Source organism: Oxyura jamaicensis, chromosome 1 (assembly GCF_011077185.1).
Source record: "Oxyura jamaicensis isolate SHBP4307 breed ruddy duck chromosome 1, BPBGC_Ojam_1.0, whole genome shotgun sequence".
NCBI lineage: Eukaryota > Metazoa > Chordata > Aves > Anseriformes > Anatidae > Oxyura > Oxyura jamaicensis.
In genome coordinates, this window is record NC_048893.1 from 77,114,057 (window position 1) to 77,135,046 (window position 20,990).

The 20,990-nt window shown below is 37.0% G+C and overlaps 1 protein-coding gene across 1 annotated transcript in view; it reads left to right on the top strand.

Moving 5' to 3' along the window:
* Positions 1-20,990, top strand: part of ANO2 (anoctamin 2) — a 117,720-nt gene that overhangs the window by 58,957 nt on the left and 37,773 nt on the right. The window contains exon 5 of the mRNA XM_035312025.1: positions 18,203-18,277. Within this exon, the coding sequence (XP_035167916.1) occupies positions 18,203-18,277 (75 nt within the window). The remainder of the gene's footprint in view (positions 1-18,202; positions 18,278-20,990) is intronic.

Below are 20,990 nucleotides of genomic sequence, written 5' to 3' on the forward strand. Positions count from 1 at the left end.
CTTCAGAAATCCCCCTATATTTTTCTTCAATAGACACCTGTTGGTACTGTGAACATTAAGAACAGAGCTGTTCCAAAAAAATTGTTGAATTGAAACCCCTCCCCACTTGAAAATATTGTTTAATGAAGATTTTTTTTTTTCTTTTGTAAAACATGTTCTGATTTTAATGGAATATCTTAGTTTAACTTTTATAGAGTGAGGAGTTTCCAACTGCTGTTATTAAATGTCTTTTTCTTTCAAAATGCAATTTATATTAAAGGTTTTTTAAAAATAGAATAATTCAAAACAAAATATTTTAAGTTGTTGACGTAAAACTTATGATTCACAGTAATTAAAAACACTTTTGAAAACAAACACTTTAGCTTTTCATCCTAATTTGGGACATATCTCCTACTTTTTATTTATTTATTTATTATTATTATTTCTTTTCCTGAAATGCTGTTTTTCATTGGAGAAAACAAACAAAACTTTTTGCTCTTCTTAACCTTTAAATGCCTATGATGCTTAACTTTTCATTGGCACCTCTTCAGAAGAGACCTTTTGATCACTTTTTAAGACTGAAATTGACCCTTTGATACATCTTCTTTTTTCTTCTCATTATGATCTCAACCAGCTTACAGGAGAAGAAAGGTTTTGCTACCATCATGAAGATTCATTGTAATAGAGACTTTGGAAACAAACAAAACATTTTATAGAAATCCATGTCAAAATACCTTCACTCTCAGTGAGAGATTCCAGTCTAAAATGAATGCTTGAAGAGAGCAGGTGAAAAACATGGAAATGTGTAGAGCCACAGTGAGAATAAACAGCAGTAGAATGCTTGTGTGTTGTGGTGGAATGAGTTTCTGTGGTTCTGTGAAGAGTAGAAATAATGGACAAAAGAGATAACAAAGACAGAGACCTTCATAAAGAAAGGCAGAAGATGATGTCACAAAAGAATTACTATTTGATAGGGAAAAGTGAGATGAATGCTGGATGTTCTTTAATGTGAGGCCACATAGCATGTTTGAAGAAATAGGACCAGAAGAAAAATGCTAAGAAAGTAATGAGGTTCATAAAGTTATCAGTAGGTTTTCTGGGAGGCATCACTGCTTGGATGCTTGCTTATCGTTCTAGAGAAGTCTTCATGTGAAATGAATGGCAGAAGAAATATCTGCAGTTCCCTTCTCTCTGTAAAGAGTAAGTCAAGAACAGGAAAATGTGGACTCCAGAAATTCTGTGCCTCATGGTGTCTGGGTTATTTCTAGAGTAGCAGAAATCCCCAGGGCTAGAAATCATGACAGCTTCTTTTATAATTGCTAGGAAATATACCACCCACTCATTGTCCCCAGAGGATATTCTAGATTCAAACGTTAGCAAACCATACTGAATAGCATCTCTGAATAACTTGTTTTGCATGTAGAATAGCCACCTAGCCACCCTGGAGTTACTGATGATAGGGAAAGAGGTAGGTGTGGTTGGAGTTCGTGTAGTTTCTCTGAAGAGCATCTATCTCAGATGTGTCAGGATCCATTTTTGGGGGGTAGTAGTAGTAAAGTGGGAGTTGAAATACTTTGGTAGGCCTCTGGCATCCCCTAAGTGCTATGTTCCTTTGAAAATTTGAGTTCACTGAGCTCACTAGTCTCCTTTTGAACCTGTCAGTGCTGTATCACTTCCAAAATTTTATAAACAATATTTCAGGGTTCAGTTGACCAACTGGCAGGATTAGCAAAGTTCTAGTATTTACCTTGTTTAGAATACAGAACAAATAGTTAATTTATTGAGCAAACAAGAAAACTGTTTTCCTTTGGCTGTTTCTTCTGCTGCCTGATGATGTTCATCTATGGTGAAATAAATATTAGACATAAATACCAATATAAGAAAATACATCTTTTCTTAATAACCATGCACGTTTAGTCAAATTAATTAAAAGGTTCCAGATGCTTAATCTGTTGCTAATTTGTTCATTCTTAGTCAGATTTAAATGAAATTTCTTTATTACTGAAGGAATGATTCCATCTTAGTATGCATATATATACATATTCTTGGATCTGTTATAATCATATAGGTTCAGCTAGGCATTTCTATAAACATCAGAAAAATTGCATTGATGTATTTTAAGCAATAGGTGATGCATTTCTAATATCTCCATCTACTTACAATTAGTGAATTTTCTGCAGTGCCAATCCCATGAGCTATGTAAAATGATAGTAGCATAACTGAACAACAAGAACAACAACAGAAGACGAAAGTAAGAGAGCATGGATTACGTATCTCCTCAGGACCTCAAGGAACTTTACTTATTTGCAGTAGCTGATTTAGCTTTAGTTATCAGTCTTATTTTGGAAAAGGATGCATTATCTTGCATAAAGAGACCAGAGAGCAAGCTCCCAAAGTCAGAAGAAATACATTTCCAACATGAAACCATAGCTCACTAATTAAACTGACTCGTGTGTGTGTGCATGTGTGTTTAGTTTGTGGGACTTAAAGGGAATGCTTTGTGCTCATAAACCCTCAAGGTGAGCACCATCTACTTTAGCATCTGTCTCTGGTTCCTGAGGTGTCATGAGCTAGTGAAAAACTATAGAATTAAGGGAGAATTCAGCTCCCTCAGAAGGAAAAGATGGAGGGGAAGCTTACTCAGCAAACACAGTCCTTTAAGGAAGAGATGATGTCTGAGATATCAGACATGTTTTATTCCCTCAGCTGATGCCAGATAAATTTTTGTGAGCTTGCTGAGTTGGAGAGACTGTAGTTTGTTAGGCTGATATTACTAGGTCTGAACTTCAGAGTTACCAAGTTTATGTTTAAGAGAAGGAGCACTGTGATCTCTGAGTAACCATTTCATTGCTGGAGTAGTTCTATGTTATGAGACTTTATAGACTTAGCACTTCTGTTTTTTTGGCCTGATATAGAGTGACAGGATCCCTTGGATCAGGTTGATTCAGAACCTCAGCTTATTTGAAGGCGTATTTGTTTGCCTGTAACATCTACAGGTCAGCTTTTCTTGCTTTCTCTGTTTGCGTCATGCACATAAGTTATATATCTGTTGGCTCAGGAAGCCACACTTCCCATATGGAGGCCAAGTGGCAGGGCACTGTTGTGGTTTCTACTGACATCATGTGAAGATAGAAGATTTCCCTGGGAATTTATTGGTTAACAGCTCTGTTGGGTTGCCCTGACACAGAAAAGGGAACCTAGCTTTGTGAGGTGATAGCTCAACCAGTCTCTCTAGCTCCTTGACTTCATAACAAAACTCTGGCTGCTGTGTAGCCACTTGTCTGGTTTATTTAATTTCCTGGTTATATTCTGAGTATAAATTTCTATAAGGTAATCATCATATAATAAGTACCCTCCTTCACTCAATAAGGATCACTTCTCCAGTGTATAGTGTTCCCCTGAAATTGTCCTAAAATAGTTGTATTTGATTACATTATTTACGATGTGTGTTGGTACATGATGAGAGAACCACATATGTGTGACAGTACCTCTAAGTGCTGGTAACTATTTCACATTTTAATTTGTCTTCTTGGTAATTTGAGGGAAAAAACAAAAAACAACAACCAACCAACCAACCAAACAACAACAACAACAAAAAAACAACAACATGAAATTTATCAACATTTGGTATATTTCTGAAGAATAAGAAAAAGAAATAAAAAAAAAAAAAAAAATTTTTAATTTAACCCCAAAAAGTTTTAAAAAAAAAAAAAAAAAAAAAAAAGAATTAAGTTCAGAAAAGAACCAAAGAAGACATTTAGTTCCCCCACTGCACTTGAAAATGGGACCAGCTATACTCTGTGTCACATTTGCTAGGTGTTTCTTTAACCTGTTTTTAGAAATCTTTATTGATGAAGATGCCAGAGATGAAGATGGAAAGTTATCCTGGCCCAAACAGGCCCCTGGCCTGCTTGAAAGACTGAAGGATTTTCTGTTCAAGGGATTTTCTTGATCAATCTGAATCTTCCTGGTAGTAATTTATGTCCCCACTTACTTTTTTTACTCATATGATCAATAAAGTTAATTAATTAATTTTTTGTTTTAATTTTGATACAAATCTGATTTTGACTCCTTCAATATATTTGTAACAAATATATTTAATATATAATATAATTAAAACAGAATAAATAGAAAGCATATGTAAAAGTGTATAGCCTTGAATTCAAAACTGAAAATAATAGAGAATTCCCCAATATTTCTAAATATCTTTTTGGTTCTTTTTTCCTCCTTCCCTTGTCTCTGCAGATATATCAGTGAACAATGCATGTTCTATTGAGGGAAAAACAAACAAACAAACAAAAACCTTACCTTTGACTTTTGAAAGAGACTACACTTGTAGAATGAAACATCAATGTGAGGTCTCTACATGAATTCTCTCTCCCCTCATACTGCTTTTCCTCCCATTAAATCATGACTGAACGAAAAGTTCAGAGACTGACTATACTGCATAATGAGATGATCAGAGAAGTCTGTTTTGGTACTACTTTATCTTACTGGGGAACATGACTGTTTTGTGTGTATGTATATGATGATAATATGAAGATTCTACATTTCAGTGGATGCCTGTCAGAGATCTGGTTACCCTAATCATAGGCCATTTAACTCAAAATTCATCAAAAGACAAACCAGCAGTGTAGGTGGCCTAGGCTGTATCTGTCACCTTAATTTCAGCCACATACCATATGCTAGTCAGAGGAATGGGATGTATAATAGAATCCTTTATATCAGATTTGTGTCAACAGAGGATTCCAAACAAATCCCTGCAATTTTCTGTTGGACAGACACTACCTTGAAAATCTTCCAGCAGACTAGTGCAAAGTAGTTGCAGCAAATGAGGGGATCAGTCTGCATATTTCTTGGAACTTTGAGGAAATACTACATTGATGACTTCACACTAAAAGCCATTTTCCAGAATAAACTATTTTTTTCGCAACTTCTGTTGAAATTTGGCGATACCATGGGGCATAAATGAAAAATTACACAATACAGTAAAGGGGATCCCACTTTAGGATCATTGGTATGTAGTTGGGACAGTGTCAGGATAGGAAGTGATGTAGGTAAACATTATTGACATGGCAATGTTACATTCTTCTATACTCTGCAGTAGGATCTCTGAGTCTTTTGCACAGGCCAGTGATACTCCAAGATGTAAAAGACATGTCAGACTAAAACTGCAGAAGGTGCTTGTCAAAATAAAAATAAAAATAAAAATAAAAGCTGTGTGAGAGACCTGAAAGGTCCTCTGCCTCCTCTGCCTCCCTTGTAGCCTTGCCTCTGTTAGGAAGGTGTCTATTTCTCCTATATATTCCTGTCACAGTTCCCACAGCTTAGCTAAACAATCCAGTTTATGAATAAGAGGATTTTATCCACTTTCTGTGACAACACCAAAAGTTCAGAACATCTGCATCTTGGTATGGGGACTTTGAACAAATGTCTGAATTGAAAAGGAGTGTCCCCAATCACCCTATTAGAATCAAGACTTTTTCCAGAGGTCCTATCAGTGGCCTCATTTCCAGTCAGCTTAGGGATCCGTAGGTCTAGGAATAGCATGGGTAGGATTAGCTTAGGTCTGTCCTCACCCAATTTGTATTTGTGAACCCATGCTTCTCTTGCTCTCTCCCATATGAAAACAACTGCCCTAAATTCAGCCTGGTCCCTTGCTGGTGAATGCAATTTATTTTTTTTTTTCTTTTTCTTTTTTCAAGCCAATGCATTAGAGTCCTGTTTTTTTTGTATGCCACTTACTTAGTTCAGTCTGTGGATTTAAAGTATGTTGAATTTACTCCCATGCAGATTGTGCATGCTTTAAACCATTAAATTCTTCCCTATTTGTAAGTGTAATGCTTGTATAAATGAACATCATTTCTATTCTCTCTAGGTTCATTTTCAGGCTGTAACCCATTGCTCTCCAATAATTTATTTAACAACACTTTTTCTGTGTTGAGCATTATTGCTGTTTCTAATTATTTTCCTACTTGTATTGGCATTAATTTGTCCTATTCAAATCTCATTCTGTTTCAGTATTTAAATCTCCATCCTCTTCATTATTCACAACATCTAATTTAGTATCATTTTCAAACTCAATTGACTTTCAGAATTATTATTATGTTAAATATAGTACAAACAGTACTGATCTCTGACTAGATACCACATTCCAGTTTCATGCATAGATTGTCACTCCTTCCAACTCTTTCATTTTTCTGGCGTGTGACTCCGTTTACACAAATTTACTTTGTTGATACACCTACTCCTTTTTTGTTAATGATAATAAAGAATCAGAAAGCATTTTCAAGAGAATCAAATGTTAAACATTATTTTCCACTTTTTCTAATGTTGCCTGCTTGCTTTATATAAAATAGGTCTGAGCAATTTCAAGGCATTTTTCAGTAGATCCACATTTTATTGCCAACTACAAATAAAACTATTTAAAAAAAGCAAATGATCTGGGATGCTAGTAGGAAGTAGCTTCACAGAGATTTTTGTGTGTTTTCTATGTGTTTTTAACATGTATGTACTACTTGAGAAATACCACCTAGTTCAGTCTCGTATATGGGTATTTGTCATTTTCCTGTTTGGAAATCAGAAAGTATTTGGCATTAGAGTGCAAGGATCTTTTGCTCTCCATCTAGAAGATTTTCTAACAAAATTGTATGAATTTATTAGTGGCTTAGTGGAAAGTAGTTAAGATGTGCTTGTCAGTCATCATAGGTCTGATTTCTCCACTCCCTTGTTTTGTAAAAACAAAACAAAACAACAACAACAACAGACAAACAAACAAACAAACAAAAAAAAACAAGTGACCAGACATTGTGATTTAGTGGTTTGAAACTCCAGCTATGGGTATACTGGGAAGTATTCATGAGAAATGTCAGATGTTTTTATAATATCAGAAATGTATATAATTTACAAAAATAAAATAATTTTATTGTTGAATTTACATTTTGGAAAATTTAAAATAGATAGCAAAACTGATGGTTCTAATTCCCTGAAGTCACAGCCCTCAAAAGTCTACAGATAATGCTAATAGTACAAGAACGTATATCTCACATTACTTTTCCAGATCCATGAATCAGTAATTTCTGCCTTTGCCTTCCAGTATTTAATTGATATGTCTTTCTTACTAGTCTATACTCTTCCACCTTGTATAGGGTTTTGGGAGGAGGTTGTATGTGTGTTGGAGGACAGGGATATTCATTACAGATATCTACTTATATAGTCTTTCTCTGTAAACAGCTAACAGAAATATTCTTCTTAGTCACAGGCTCAAAAGAAGAGCCTCAATGGACTCTGACTCTGGAAGTGCCTCTTTCTGCAATGACTGCAGAGGTAAAAATTAGTCCCACTATACTGAAGCTAGGATCTGTGAATGCCTTCTTCCTTCATTCTCCTTCAATCTGTGTAACACATCTGCTTTCTCTGTTTCCTACCTCCCGGTACTTGCAAAATTTGTCTGCTCACAGCAAGGTGATGTATATATAATATAGAGATAAGTCAGAAACAGAATACTGATAAATTCCACTGTCTATCTTTAAACAGCCAGGGAGAATGTGCAAGCACAGATCTCCTGTACATCTGAAATGTTTCCATTTTGGAGCAACCTTTGATAGAGCTGAAGGTTGCTTTGCTCTTGTTCCTCTCCCTATCCTACCAGCTCTCCATTCATTGACTGTTTACACAGGACTCTTCTGTGTATATTGTCCATATATTTTTTATCAAAAGCTTGACTTTATAGATTGTATTCAACAGTGAATTGTCAATTTTTATAGCATATTCAAATGTTAGAATATAAACTTCATTAACATTTTACAGATGGTAATAAAAGCTTTAGAGTCAGGGAAAGAATCTCGCATAACCACATCCCCTTTTGTTTCTTTTCCTTCTTCTTGAATGTTTCATTGCCAATTTATAATCTTACTGAAGTTTACACCACCACACTCTCAGTTGCTCTTGGAGTGATCATTCACAGGTTGTGTAAACTAAATTTGAAATTACAATCAAAGGAAAATTGTAATGTTTCATGTGCCTTTTTCTCCAAATTGGTGCTGAGATAAATGACTTCACATGGTGTAAGATGATGTAGAATCTCTTTTTAAGTGTGCTCTTCTAAAGCCTTGGGGTGAGATTTTGCTCTGCTGAAGTCACTGGGAGTTTTATGAAACCAGCTGAATTAATGGGAGCAAAAATTTCAGACTTGATCCTTCAATATGTTCTTATATACCTCAGGACACTGGCCCAGAGTTGGGCCAGACTAACTTATAGAAAGAAAAAACATCTTTCTTTAGAAGCTAGCACTAAATCTCTCTCATCCAGAGCTGAAATCATATGCTCAGTTAAATTTTTTTAATTGTGTTCCCTTCTCATTAAGGGAACTAATACATGCAGTTTAGTGAAGTAACAAGACTATTAAATGTTGCTAAGAGACTCCCACATAAGGAATTGTAATATGAGCTTTGCAAATTGTGAAATTGCCAACTGGCTTAGTTCCATAGGGACCAAGTTAAGCAACTTGTTACAGTGTATAATGGTGATGAATGAGTGATTTTATAGATAAATTTCAGGTAAACTATTATCTGTCTCAGGTGAACAGACTTGCAGTTACACAAGATAACATCATTTTGGGACCTTTTTTTAATTCTAGAGAAATATACCTCAGTTGTTGGGTAGAGAGAGATACCTCAGTTGGGTATCTGATTGTATTACTGATACCCTTTAAAAGTACTTATACGGAGAAGATACTCCTATACTAAAAAAAATTAGTAGAGAGAAACTGTTTTAAAACCACAGTTGAAAATAAAATGGTAATTACTTATGTAAACTAATACAAAGTTACTTTTATACTGAAAAATTACACTGGATAAATTGTTCTAAAATGTGCTGCATTTATTGCTCAAAGACCTTGTCTATCAGATGTTTACAGTTTACATGAGAAGGCGTGAACGTGTGACTGAATATTAGAGTAATGGATTTCAGGGTACTAACTGGTTGCAAATCCAGTTAATTCCAGGACAAAGTAAGGTAGTGAGTATTGCTGATAAATTATTCTTTTTTTGTTTTTTTTTTTTTTTTTTTTTTTTCAAAACCACTCATTTTTTTTCACCCTTTGTTTAATGGTTTAATGTGCTTGATAGGTCTGTGTCTAGTCAATATCAAAGTAAATTAAATCAACCTAATTATGTAAATTAAGATAGACACATGTCTGTCTCAGTATCTGTTTTCCTTGACTCTACCTGTAACTGTATTTGTGTAAGTATATCTTAAATCCACGTGTAGCATTTCATTATCTTCTTTGAGAAGAGAATGTTCAGGAATAAAAGTTAAAAAAAAAAAAAAAGGAAAAAAAAAAAAAAAAAAAAAAAGAATATCCCATTGTGCCATGGACTGAATTTGTGGCATTTCACTGCCATCTTCCCTACTATGATAGACTTGTGTACCATTGTCAGTCAGTTGTTTTGGAAATCTCACCAGATATCTAAGTGTATTTGTACATGCCTTCTCTGTACAGTGTATTTGCCCTTTGCCTTCTCTGGATCAGGCTCATTATAATTTATTAATAATCTTTGGAAAGAATTGATAAACAATGGGTATTTATAACTACAGATGTAACCATATTGTTAGTGTTCTTCTGGTAATGTTCTGAATGGCTTCAAGTTTACATAAATAATTCATTCTTGTAAAGCCATATGTTATACTGTCATACTAAAAAACAAAACAAAACAAAAAAACTAAAACAACAACAACAACAACAAAAAACTCACTCAAACCATATGTAAATATCACAAAATTGATCTTAAACAATGGTATAAAGACTGAACACCTTACTGCCATTTGAACAATAATGATCACAATATGCTACAATCCACTAGAAACCTTAAGGTAACTATCAAAGGCAAAGTTTTAAGTACAACACAAATAGCAATCATTTTTATTTCTGAATATATTTCTGAATAAACTAAAGTGAGTTAAATTAAACAAGTTTAGCCTTATAAACTTAAATCACAGTGACAGCAGACCTTCAGACTTTTGACATTATTTTTAAGGGAATGATAAAACTTGAAACACTTCCCTGAAACTACTTCAAGGAGCACTGATTTCTTATCTTTGAAATTAAGGTAGGATTTTCAGTAAGGTTGCCATATGGGTATGCAATTCTGAGGTCTTCTAACCCTACATGTCTACATATCCTACAGCTAATAGGTCTCCTAGGTACATGCAATTGCTGGAGATGGAAAATCAGTAAGATATCTAGTTGGCATGTTGCAGTTTACCTTCATTCCAAAAGAACTATCATGGTTGGGAAAATGGCCACATTCAATATACCTTGGAGTAGAACACTGATAATATATTTCATCTGTGAACTGTAGCTCATATTTTAGTTCTAATTTAATAATCAGAGCTAGCTTTTATCCAGGTATTCATTGCATGCATGTGATACACACATACTCACGCACTTATATTTGTGTATATATGTGTGTCTCTGTCTATACACACTACCTGGTACTTTTGAGAATGTTCAGCAGAAAGTTGTCAAGACCAGTAAGGACTAGAAAGTATTTGGATTAGTTGATCTTTTCCTCCATCCTGCCAATGCGACTGCAGTGTTAACAGAGAAGAAGCTTGTGTCTTCTTTTCTACCAGGCTTCTTTGTGCTTCATGACTGGAAGTATGATACTCACTTATCATGGTATATGTCTGTTCCTTTGGAAGGAATATACATAGAAGTATCTTGAGGCACAGGACCTTGGCTACTCCCACATCCTTTCATAAAATTTGTAATGTGTAAAGCCATGTGAGTGGCCCATGTCAGGCAGGTCTGTAGCCTGTGGGAGATTTGTTTCCAAGCACAGAGGAAGAAACACAGCTGTAGGCTTGACTGATTGATTAAATTCTGAATAAGTAGCCGAAGCTAGCAGAAAAGCCAAGAGGATCTCTGATCACCATCTGTAAGACCATACAGCCAAGTCCAAAACTCTGCCAGTAGATGCTGGCAAATTTGCAGCTAAATGCCAAGACTGGAAGATGAAAATAGTCAAATTCAGCCTGGAAATAAGCCACGCATTTTCAACAGCAAGGATAATTAGCTTTTGGAATGACCTAATAAGTGTCATGACTAACTGTTCTTTAAAGAAATGCTCAAGTTATGATTAGAAGTTTTACTAAAAAGAAGGTTAATTAAACCATATTTATTAGCCTCATAGCAAAAATTATATGAAGAAAGTTCTTTGGTTACAAAGGAGACCAAGACTGGATGTTTAATAATAGCCTTTTTTAGTCTTAAATTCCATTATTTTCTATAGAACTGAGTATCAGTACTGAGACTTGCACACTTCTCTTAGTTCACTCTTCTGCATTGCTACCGCACATAATTTAGGATGTGTCCATTAAGATCCACTGAAAGCTATTAGAGTGTTAGTACTATTCTGCATGTTTCAAAGACAGATAAAGTTTCTTAAGGTCTTGAAGTCCTTCAACTGACTCCAAACAAGTCTTGTCTGTTCATTTTTCCATGTGCAAGACCAACAGAATACACTACTCAAAACCAGATATCTTTACTGCTAAAATTCCCTTAGTTGTTTTTTAGATAAGAAGAATAGAAAATAATCTTCACTTCTGTAATGAGCCTTAAAACAAAAACATTATAGGATTGTGAAGGTAAAACTTCTAGGGCCAGCTTCAGACTGGGGTAGACACAGGCATTGGCATATAGTCAGGGTGGCAACAGTTTTGTCTTTCCACTCAGAAGTCTGGGAGCCCTAATACAGGATGGAACAGCCCCCGTGAAACTGTATAATTTCCTAGATGCCATTGTAGACCACTGCAAGATTCCAGGAATATTGGTGTGCTGTAATTGTGCCTCCTTTTGTGTTATCACCCTGCCATGTACTGTTTTCAAAAACTGCCTGCACTGCACTGGATCTTAGCTTCTTCTAACATCCAAATAACTCAGAAGTATCCCTTTTCCTTGCAGTCACCTTATTTTTTGTCCAAAATAGAATTACAGGGATGCTTTATTTCAGAAGAAGATTATTATTATTATTATTATTTTTTCCATATCTTGAGCCTGCAGTACACGTAGTATTTTGGGCGTTACTCATATATTGAGTATGGGGGCCAAATGGGATCCACCTAAGAATACCAAGGAAGCTGTCAGAAGTGCTTGCCAAGTCATTTTCCATCATTTATCAGCAGTCCTAGCTATCAGGGAGGTCCCAGTTGCAGATAACAAATGTGATGCCCATTTACAAGAAGGGCCAGAAGGAAGATCCAGAAAACGACAGGCATGTAAGTCTGACCTCGGTTCTGGGAAGCTCATGGAGCTGATTATCTTGAGCACCATCACACATCACACACAGGACAACTAGGTGACTAGGCCCAGTCAGCATGGTTTTACATAAGGCTGTCTGACTAACCTGTTCTTCTTCTATGACAATGTGACACAATTTGTGGAGGAGCAAAAGGCTGTGCATGTTGCCAACCTGGACTTCGGTAAAGCTTTTGATAATGTTTCCAACAGCATTCTCCTGGAGAAACTGGCTACTCACAGCTAGGATGGGTGTACACTTTCTGGGTAAAAAACTATCTGGGTGTCTGGGTCTTTCCAGATGATACCAAGTGGTGTGCAAATGTTGATCTGCTTGATAAGGTGACCAAGAAGGCCAACAACATCCTGGCTTGTATCAGAAATAGTGTGGCCAGCGGGACTAGGGAAGTGATTGTCCCACCTGTAGGTTGTAGTGAGGTGGAAGATGGTTTCTTCTCCCATGCCAAAAGCAGTAGGACAAGTGTAAATGGCCTCAAGTTGTGCCAGGGGAGTCTTAGGTTGGATATTAGGAAAAATATTCTTCACTGAAAGGGTTGTGCAACATTGGAATAGGCTCTCCAGGGAAGTGGTTGTGTTGCCATCCTGGAGGTATGTAAAAGATATGTAGATGTGGTGCTTAGGGACACGGTTTAGTGGTACACTTGGCAGTGCTAGGTTAACCATTGGATGTGATGATCTGAGAGCTCTTTTCTAAACTAAATGATCCTATAACTCTAAGAACTGTATTTGATGCCACAGTTCTTATTACTAAATGCTCATTTTGACACTTTTTATTATTATTATTATTTACACAGTTTAAAAGTTTTGTTTCTACTAAGAAAAGTGCAGATATAAGAATGGTATTTATTTGTTTGATGCTTCCTGGGTGTTCTTAGAGATGAACTTCTGGATTTTGTCATCAGAAATATAATTTTACAGCATTTTACTATTTCTGGCTGTTCAAGATCTTATGAAGCCAAGAGAGAGGTGTCCTGGATTCTGTTCTTCCCTGAGTATCTTTTACTAAGTTCCACTCAATTACTGCAGCCTTGTGTAAGTCCAGTGAAGTCATTAGGGTTGCCCAGGTGCAACTGAGTGAACAGTCTGAACTGCAAAACTAGAGTTACTAATCAGGATGCAGAAGAAATAAAATATGTTGCTTTACTCCCTGAGTATGGAATGAGCTGGCATGGCTGAAGGTTAGAAACACCTGTTTTGAGGAGGTGTTCTCTCATGGGAAAATATAAATAAATGACTGAAATAGTTGTGATCTGAGGAAACTGGCTGTGGTCTGATTCACAGAGAAACATAGAACTATTTTTGCAAAGCTCCTTGGTGTTGTCCAAGTGCAGTATATTTCCAGGGTTCCACAGCTCAGAGGCCAACCTGAGGATGCAGAGCTGCACATGTTGGATCTTAGCCAAGTTAGGTAACTCATAAGCATATAAATCATCCTGCAAAACCTAGATAGTGCTTGAATACAACTGCAAATAAAGCATTGTATTCAAAGAATCTGATGGAAAGATTTTAAAATTTATCTATTGGCTTGTCTTGCTTACTACAGAAGCATAACCTGTGTTGAAAAGCTTTCTGTCTTCATGTAAATATTTCCCTGCAACAGAGTTTCCCTTGAGTAATGTGCCAGTGTGACATATCTGCCATTGAGATTGTTACTTGAGTGGTCAGTTTCAAAGTATTGTGTCAGCAATTATTATGCACCTCTTGAACTGCTCCAAATAGATAACTTGCCTATTTGGATGAGTTTTCATTAATCTTCAGGTAAACTTTTCTGCCCCTGTCTAAAATCCAAGAAATATTCTGTAATTAATGTTATTCACTAGAATGGGATATGTGCCATATCCTATGAGAAATCTACTAATAAATTCGACGAGTTTAGAATAAAACACAGTTACCAGCTGCAATGTTTACGTGTAACACTGATTGCAGACAAGGTGTTTTTGATAATTCACAGTACAGTCTTTTAACGGCTAGATGGCACTATTGCCAGAGAGTAGAAGCAGGTGTACTATAAAATACCAAGTGAATTTACAGAGTTGGATTTCTTTGCAAGAGCTATAACAGAAAGTAGCATTCCGCTGCCTACTACATTGATCAAAATTTCAGAATTTGGTACTACAATTTCTGCCCTGCATGCTAAGTAACTCAATATTTTCATCCATCTTTTTCTTACTTCTCATAATGCCTTTAAACTCAGACATGTTCACTTCTCCCTTTGGCTTGGTGCTATAGAGAATGGCAAACTCGTGAAAATGTTGTATAAGATTTAGAAAGAACATGTATGAAAGAGAAAGCTGACCAGGTGGTATACTGACCTTCTCTTCCTTCCTTTATCTACTTGTACTTTGTCATTTACACCCACCCTTCTTCCTCATTTCCACCTTTGTGTCCTCTGTTACAAGAAAAGACTGGGAAAACACTTTCAGTGTCTTTCATTCCACTCTGAATGAGAACTCTATTCAATCCACTTTGCCTTGCTCAGTATTCAAAAGCAAATATGATATTCTTTGTGCCGTTGCACCAGTGTCATAGATGTACTGGACATAGGTGTTAAAATGTTGGCAGTGGGGTGCTGCAGAGGTGGCCTCTATGAGGAGAGGCCAGGGACTGCCTCCTACTGGAAATAGCTGGTTTCAGCCCCTTCAAACACAGCTACAACAGGAGACAGATGAGGCCATCAGCCAAATTCTTGGCACATCAGAGAGGATTTTTTTTAGGAAAGGGTAAAATGCTACAGAGGCAGAGGATAGAGAGTGAAATATATATATATACATACATATTTATACATGACAAATAGCTCTGTGAGCACTAAACTGAGAGAAGACAGAGGCAGAGGAGGTGCTCCAGCCACTGGAGAGGAGATTTCTGGACCAGGTATTATGTTGTAGTTTATGGAAAGGACCACACCACTTCAGATAACTGAACTGCAAACTGTGGAAAATACCCTGCTGAAGCAGGTGGCTATTTCCTGAAGGAGTTTCAGCCCATGGGATGATCCCACACTGGAGAAGAGAAAATGTGAGGAGGAAGGAGCAGCAGAGAGGAGCTGGTATGGATGAATCCCATAGTCCCCTTTTCACATCCTCCCTGTACCACTTGGAGAGGCGTGTAGAGGAGTCAAGAATGAAGATGATCCTGGGAAGAAGGGCAGAGGGGTGATGTTTCTAGTTTTGTCTTTGTTTTGCACCATCCAAATCTATTTTAATTGATGATAAAATGAATTAATTTTCCCCAAGTCTACTGACAAGTGATCTCCCTGTATTTATCTCAACCTACAGGCTTTTTCATTTTACTTTCTCCCCCCATTCTGTTGAGGAGGGTGGGCAGCCAGCCTATGTCAATCCCCCAAAAGAGAAAGGACTATTTTCTTCATGTTCAGCAAGGCAGTATCTTTGGGACACAATCATATTACATTTAGTTATTTCCAGTAATAAATTGAAATGTAGAGAGTTAGTTATCCTTTTAAATATTTATTCCAGGAACTTATTTTATTGAACATATCAGGAACAAAGTGCTTTTGGAAACCAGAGATTTATTTAAAACAAGTATTCAGGTGCTAAACCTAGGGTTTCCAAAATGAATGGTGGTGCTAAGTGCCTATACACCTAGCATGTTTGGACCCTTAATTGGATTAATCCTAAAGTCTCTTAATACCTTACAATGCAGGGTTAGGCACATTTTAGCTTCTGATTCTCATCTCTAAAAGTACTTGCCAATCATTTCTGTTTCCCTAGTTTTTCTCCTTCCTTCCTGTATCTATCCAGGCTTGTTTTACTTAGGAAAAACAAACAAACAAACAAACAAACAAACAAACAAACAAAAAAACATAGGAGGAGCAAATAGAACAAACAGAGGTTTTGGATACTTATTTTTTCATAATGGGCAACTGCTTCTTAAGGTATTCCAAAAGGCTGAGATATTATCAGGAGTCTTTCAGCATATGATGTTTTTCTTGACTTGGAAAGTCAATAGATCATGTCGGTACCCTGTCTGTTTCAAACTACAGTAAATGTCTTACATTACCAGATATATTGAGCAAGGTAAACAAATGAAACCAACCAACCAACCAAACAAACAAACAAAAGCATGAAAACTAGCCATTTTGCCACTCATGATTTGGGGACCACAATTCATGATATGTGAATATTTGAGCTTAATATTATGATTTCTCATTCTCCAAAATTCCTACTGCTAGAGAGATTTTTGAATTAGTTTTCTTCAATATTTTTTTTGGCTCTTCCTGGCCCTTTTGCATAAATAACAATTTTCTACTTCTGTATGGTTATAAAAGTTTTTTTTTTCTTTCTTTCTTTCCTTTTTTTTTTTTTTTTTTTTTTTTTCTTTTAACCGTTTTGGCTAACATCAACTCATTTTTCTGTTTTGCTTCTCTAGTGCTTTTCCCCTAGTGAAATTGTTAGACATATTGTCCCTTAGCCCCAGTTAAAGTATAGTAACTTAGAACTTCACTATGTCCTGTATAATTGCTGAGTGGTAGTTGCCAAAATGAAATGAAATGCATCTGTGCTTTCACAGAAATGTTTTTTAAAGTAGTCTTCCAGCTAAATGGTGGACTCCATTAATTCTGTATGTAGCCTTTATGTACTCTATACATTGGGCCAAATTATTGATGCTTCTGCTTGGCATTGCTATGATCTTGTCCTGCCAGCATCCTCCCAAAGGATACATGCTTAATTTGTCTGAACAGTTGAGCTGAGAAGAGGGTGTGCTGAACAACACTACTTCTCACTTGCCTGAGGTACCTTTGAAGCGATAATGGTTGTGTAGCATGTCTTCAGCCTAATTCCACATTTCAGTAAACTCCATGAGAAACTCCATGAGTACATTCCTCTAATTAGAATATAATACTGTACTATCGGTACTTTTGGAAAGCTTTTTAGAGAGGCATAATACTCCTAGATTTTTATTTTTACCTGAGGACAATCACACATTAGAAATGGTTTATTTGAAACTTTTGACCTGAATTCTAATCTAATTTAAATTAATTTAAATTCAGAACTACTCTAGGTTAACTCCAGTGTAAATGGAGTCCATGGTATAGCAATGGTCATTCATAGAAATGCAAACAGCAGCTCGCTCTGAGTCTTTAGTTAATTTGATTATATAAATTTAGTTTAGTTTAAACAAAGTAATGACCTCATTATTTTGAGAGGAAGGAATTGTATTCCTTATATAAATCAATTTTCAAATGTCTTCTTTAGATGTGCACATTGCTAGAGATGGGGTTGAATATTTGTAGGAAGGGTAAAAGCATACTATATTTCACTGATCACAGTTGCTTTAAATTATTTAATAGAGAGATGTCATTTGCACACGAAGAAAACAAGGTTGGCAGCAAAAATTACAGAGGAGGTTTGCCTTTGTCATTTTTCTATTCTATACACCAAGTACCAGGAGAAAGATTGGGATGTCATTGCAAGAATGACCTTAGTGGCCACATTCAGCTAATGTAGCCATTAGACAAAAATCTGTGTTTTATGCTCATAAGAATTCTTTTTATGATTTCTGTTGAGGACTGTTCTGAAGCTTTGCAAGAAGGAATTTAAAATGAGTGGTTGTATCTTCAGGGCTTAATCCTGATATTATGCAATTTAGAAACACTTGGATACATTTTTTTCAAATATTGAAATAATAGTTACATATGATTGTTTTTTTTTTGATTTTTCAGATTTTTTTTTTTTTATATATATATAGTCTTATGTACCATCTTACCCTCTCTTTTTCTCAACTTAAAATAGCAGTGTTCTAAATCTTATAATTATCTTCAGTTCTATAACGGGAGTACTGGAATTAAGAACATTTTTTTCTGTAACAGATCTTACTAACTCCAATATTACCACATGCACAGTTCTGCAAAATTTGTTACTTTACCTTTGTGTTTTATCACAGGATGAAAAAGACAAGCTGACTTGGAATGACCGTATACCTGGATATGCAGCAAACTGTGGACTGATCTTATTCATGGTAAGATAATCTGTATATCTCTAGATTTATTAGGTGTGAGAAACTTTGTGACGAGCTTCTTGAGTTCAATCTTGAATTAATGCTATCAAAGATGCTAAAAATTTGCAGAAAGCTACAGTAATATCCTACATTTCATGAGAAATATGTCTCCTACCAGGAAGACTCATATAGTTCAAAGTCTATCTCCTGCTTTATCCTCTTTTTCCAAAGACTGCTTATGGGAGGACCGTTGGTTAGATGACTTGCTGTAATGACAGCATCTTGTTGCTAGATGCCATCTCTCCACAGGGCTTCTGCTCCATCCTCCATTATCTGATAAACAGAAGCCCACTCTGTATTTGTTTGCATGAACAGTACTCAGTATGTTCTGTGAGACTGATATTTAGAAGCATTAAGCCTACTGAACAAGTGATGTATAGGTGAAATAAACATGATGCCGTGAAGTATTTGTCCAACACATGTGTGTGATGGACTATATTTTTAACAGACTATAAACACATCAGCAAGCTGCTAGACTTTGTAAGCAGCAACAGGAAAGCCTGCCTGATAAACCTTACATTACTTTGTCAAGGATCCCATTAACCTTCTAGATATAGAAATTACTGAATGAAAGCATGTGTTCACATCCAGAGGCAGTATAAAATGGCAGTGAAATGTGTCTGTTTGTACCACATTAACCTATGACCTGAGAAATAACTCAAAGACTATTTTTTTTTTTTAAAAAATATTTAATTCTTTGTATTTCTAATTTACTATACTTTGCATGTACTACAACACATATCCTGTGAGTATTTAATTTCTTTTTCTGATATTTTATGATCATATTCAAGCAAAATTCATACTTTCATATTTATAAATACGTATATATATGTGTGTGCACATTTATAATGTATAAAGGACTAGGGAAGTGATTGTCTCCTGTACTCAGCTCTGGGGAGGCCATACCCTGAATACTGTGTTAATTTTTGGGCTCCTTGCTACAAGAAAGGTATCAAGGTACTAGACCATGTCCAAAGAAGGGCAACAAAGCTGGTGAAGGGTCTAGAGAACAAGTCTTATAAGGAGTGGTGAGGAAGCTGGGGTTGTTTAGCCTGTAGAAAAGGAGGCCCACCGGAGACCTTGTCACTCTCTACAACTACCTCAAAGGTTGTAGTGAGGTGACAGTCAGTCTCTTCTCCCAAATAACAAGTGACAAGACAAGAGGAAACAGCCTCAAGTTGTGCCAGGTGTAGTGGGTTTATGTGGCAAGGTTTTGGTAGCAGGGGGCAATAGGGGTGGCTTCTGTGAGAAGGATCTAGAAGCTGCCCCATGTTTGGTAAGGGCCCCACTGCTGACCAGAGCTGAGCCAATAAGTGATGTTGTTTGCGCCTCTGTGAGAGCAGATTTAAGACAGGAAAAAAAAAAAAAAAAAAAAAAAAAAAAAAAAAAAAAAAAAAAAAAAACGCTGTGCCACACAGCAGCTGGGAGAGTGAGAGGAGTGAGGAACAGCCTTGCAGGCACCAAGGTCAGTGAAGAAGGAGGGGGAGAGGTGCTCCAGGCGCCGGAGCAGAAGTCCCCTGCGGCCTGTGGTGAGGACCATGGTGAAGCAGGATGTCCGCCTGCAGCCCATGCAGTACCACGGTGGAGCAGGGTTCCACGCTGCAGCCCGTGGAGGAGACCACGGTGGAGCAGGTGGACCTGCACCGACGGAGACTGCGGCCTGTAGAAGACCCCTGCCAGAGCAGATTCCGGGCCAGACCTGCAGCCCATGGAGAGGAGACCACGCAGGAGCAGGTGACCTGGCAGGAGCTGCTGCCCGTGGGCGACCCAGGTTGGAGCAGTGTGCTCCTGAGGGATGGACCCCGTGGTACGGACCCATATCTGGAGCAGTTCTTGAAGAGCTGCTGCCTGTGGGAAGCCCATGCCGGATCAGTTCGGCAAGGACTGCATCCCGTGGGAGGGACCCCACAGCACAGGGGATGAGAGTGACCGAGAAGGAGCGGCAGAGAAGAATTTCTATAGACTGACCATAACCCCCATTCCCCCGTTCCCCTGCACCTCTCAGGGGGAGGAGGTGGAAGAGGGTGGATGGGGGGGAAGGTGCTTTTGTTTTTTTTACTTTGTTTCTCACTTCTCTAGCTCGTTAGTAATAGGCAATAAATCTTACTATCTCCCTATGCTGAGTCTGTTTTGCCCGTCACGATAATTACTGCACGATCTCCTTGTCCTTATCTCAACCCTTGAGCCCCTTTCATCGTATTTTCTCCCTGTTCCTCTTTGAGGAGGGGAGTGAGAGAGCGGTTGTGGTGGAGCTCGGTCACCCACCCGAGTAAAACCATCACACCAGGGCAGGTTTAGGTTGGTTATTAGGAAAAAATTGTTCACTGAAAGGGTTGTGAAGCATTGGCTGTCCAACGAAGTGGTCAAATCACCATCTCTGGAGGTCTTCAAAAAATGTGTAGATATAGAGCTTAGTGACGTGGTTTAATGGTTGACATGGCAGTGCTAGGTTGGACTATATGATCTTAGAAGTCTTTTCCAACCTAAATGAATCTATGATACTATGTATGTGTAGTAGGGTAGGTATATTTCATGTACATACTAGGTATTTCACTCATATACATTTGCATGTGTTTACAAAATTTTGAGTGACTGTTGTCTTCCTGAGGCTACAGCAAACATTTGTTTTTTAGGCAGAACTTCTGACTGGCATCATCTGGGACCTTACTTAAAT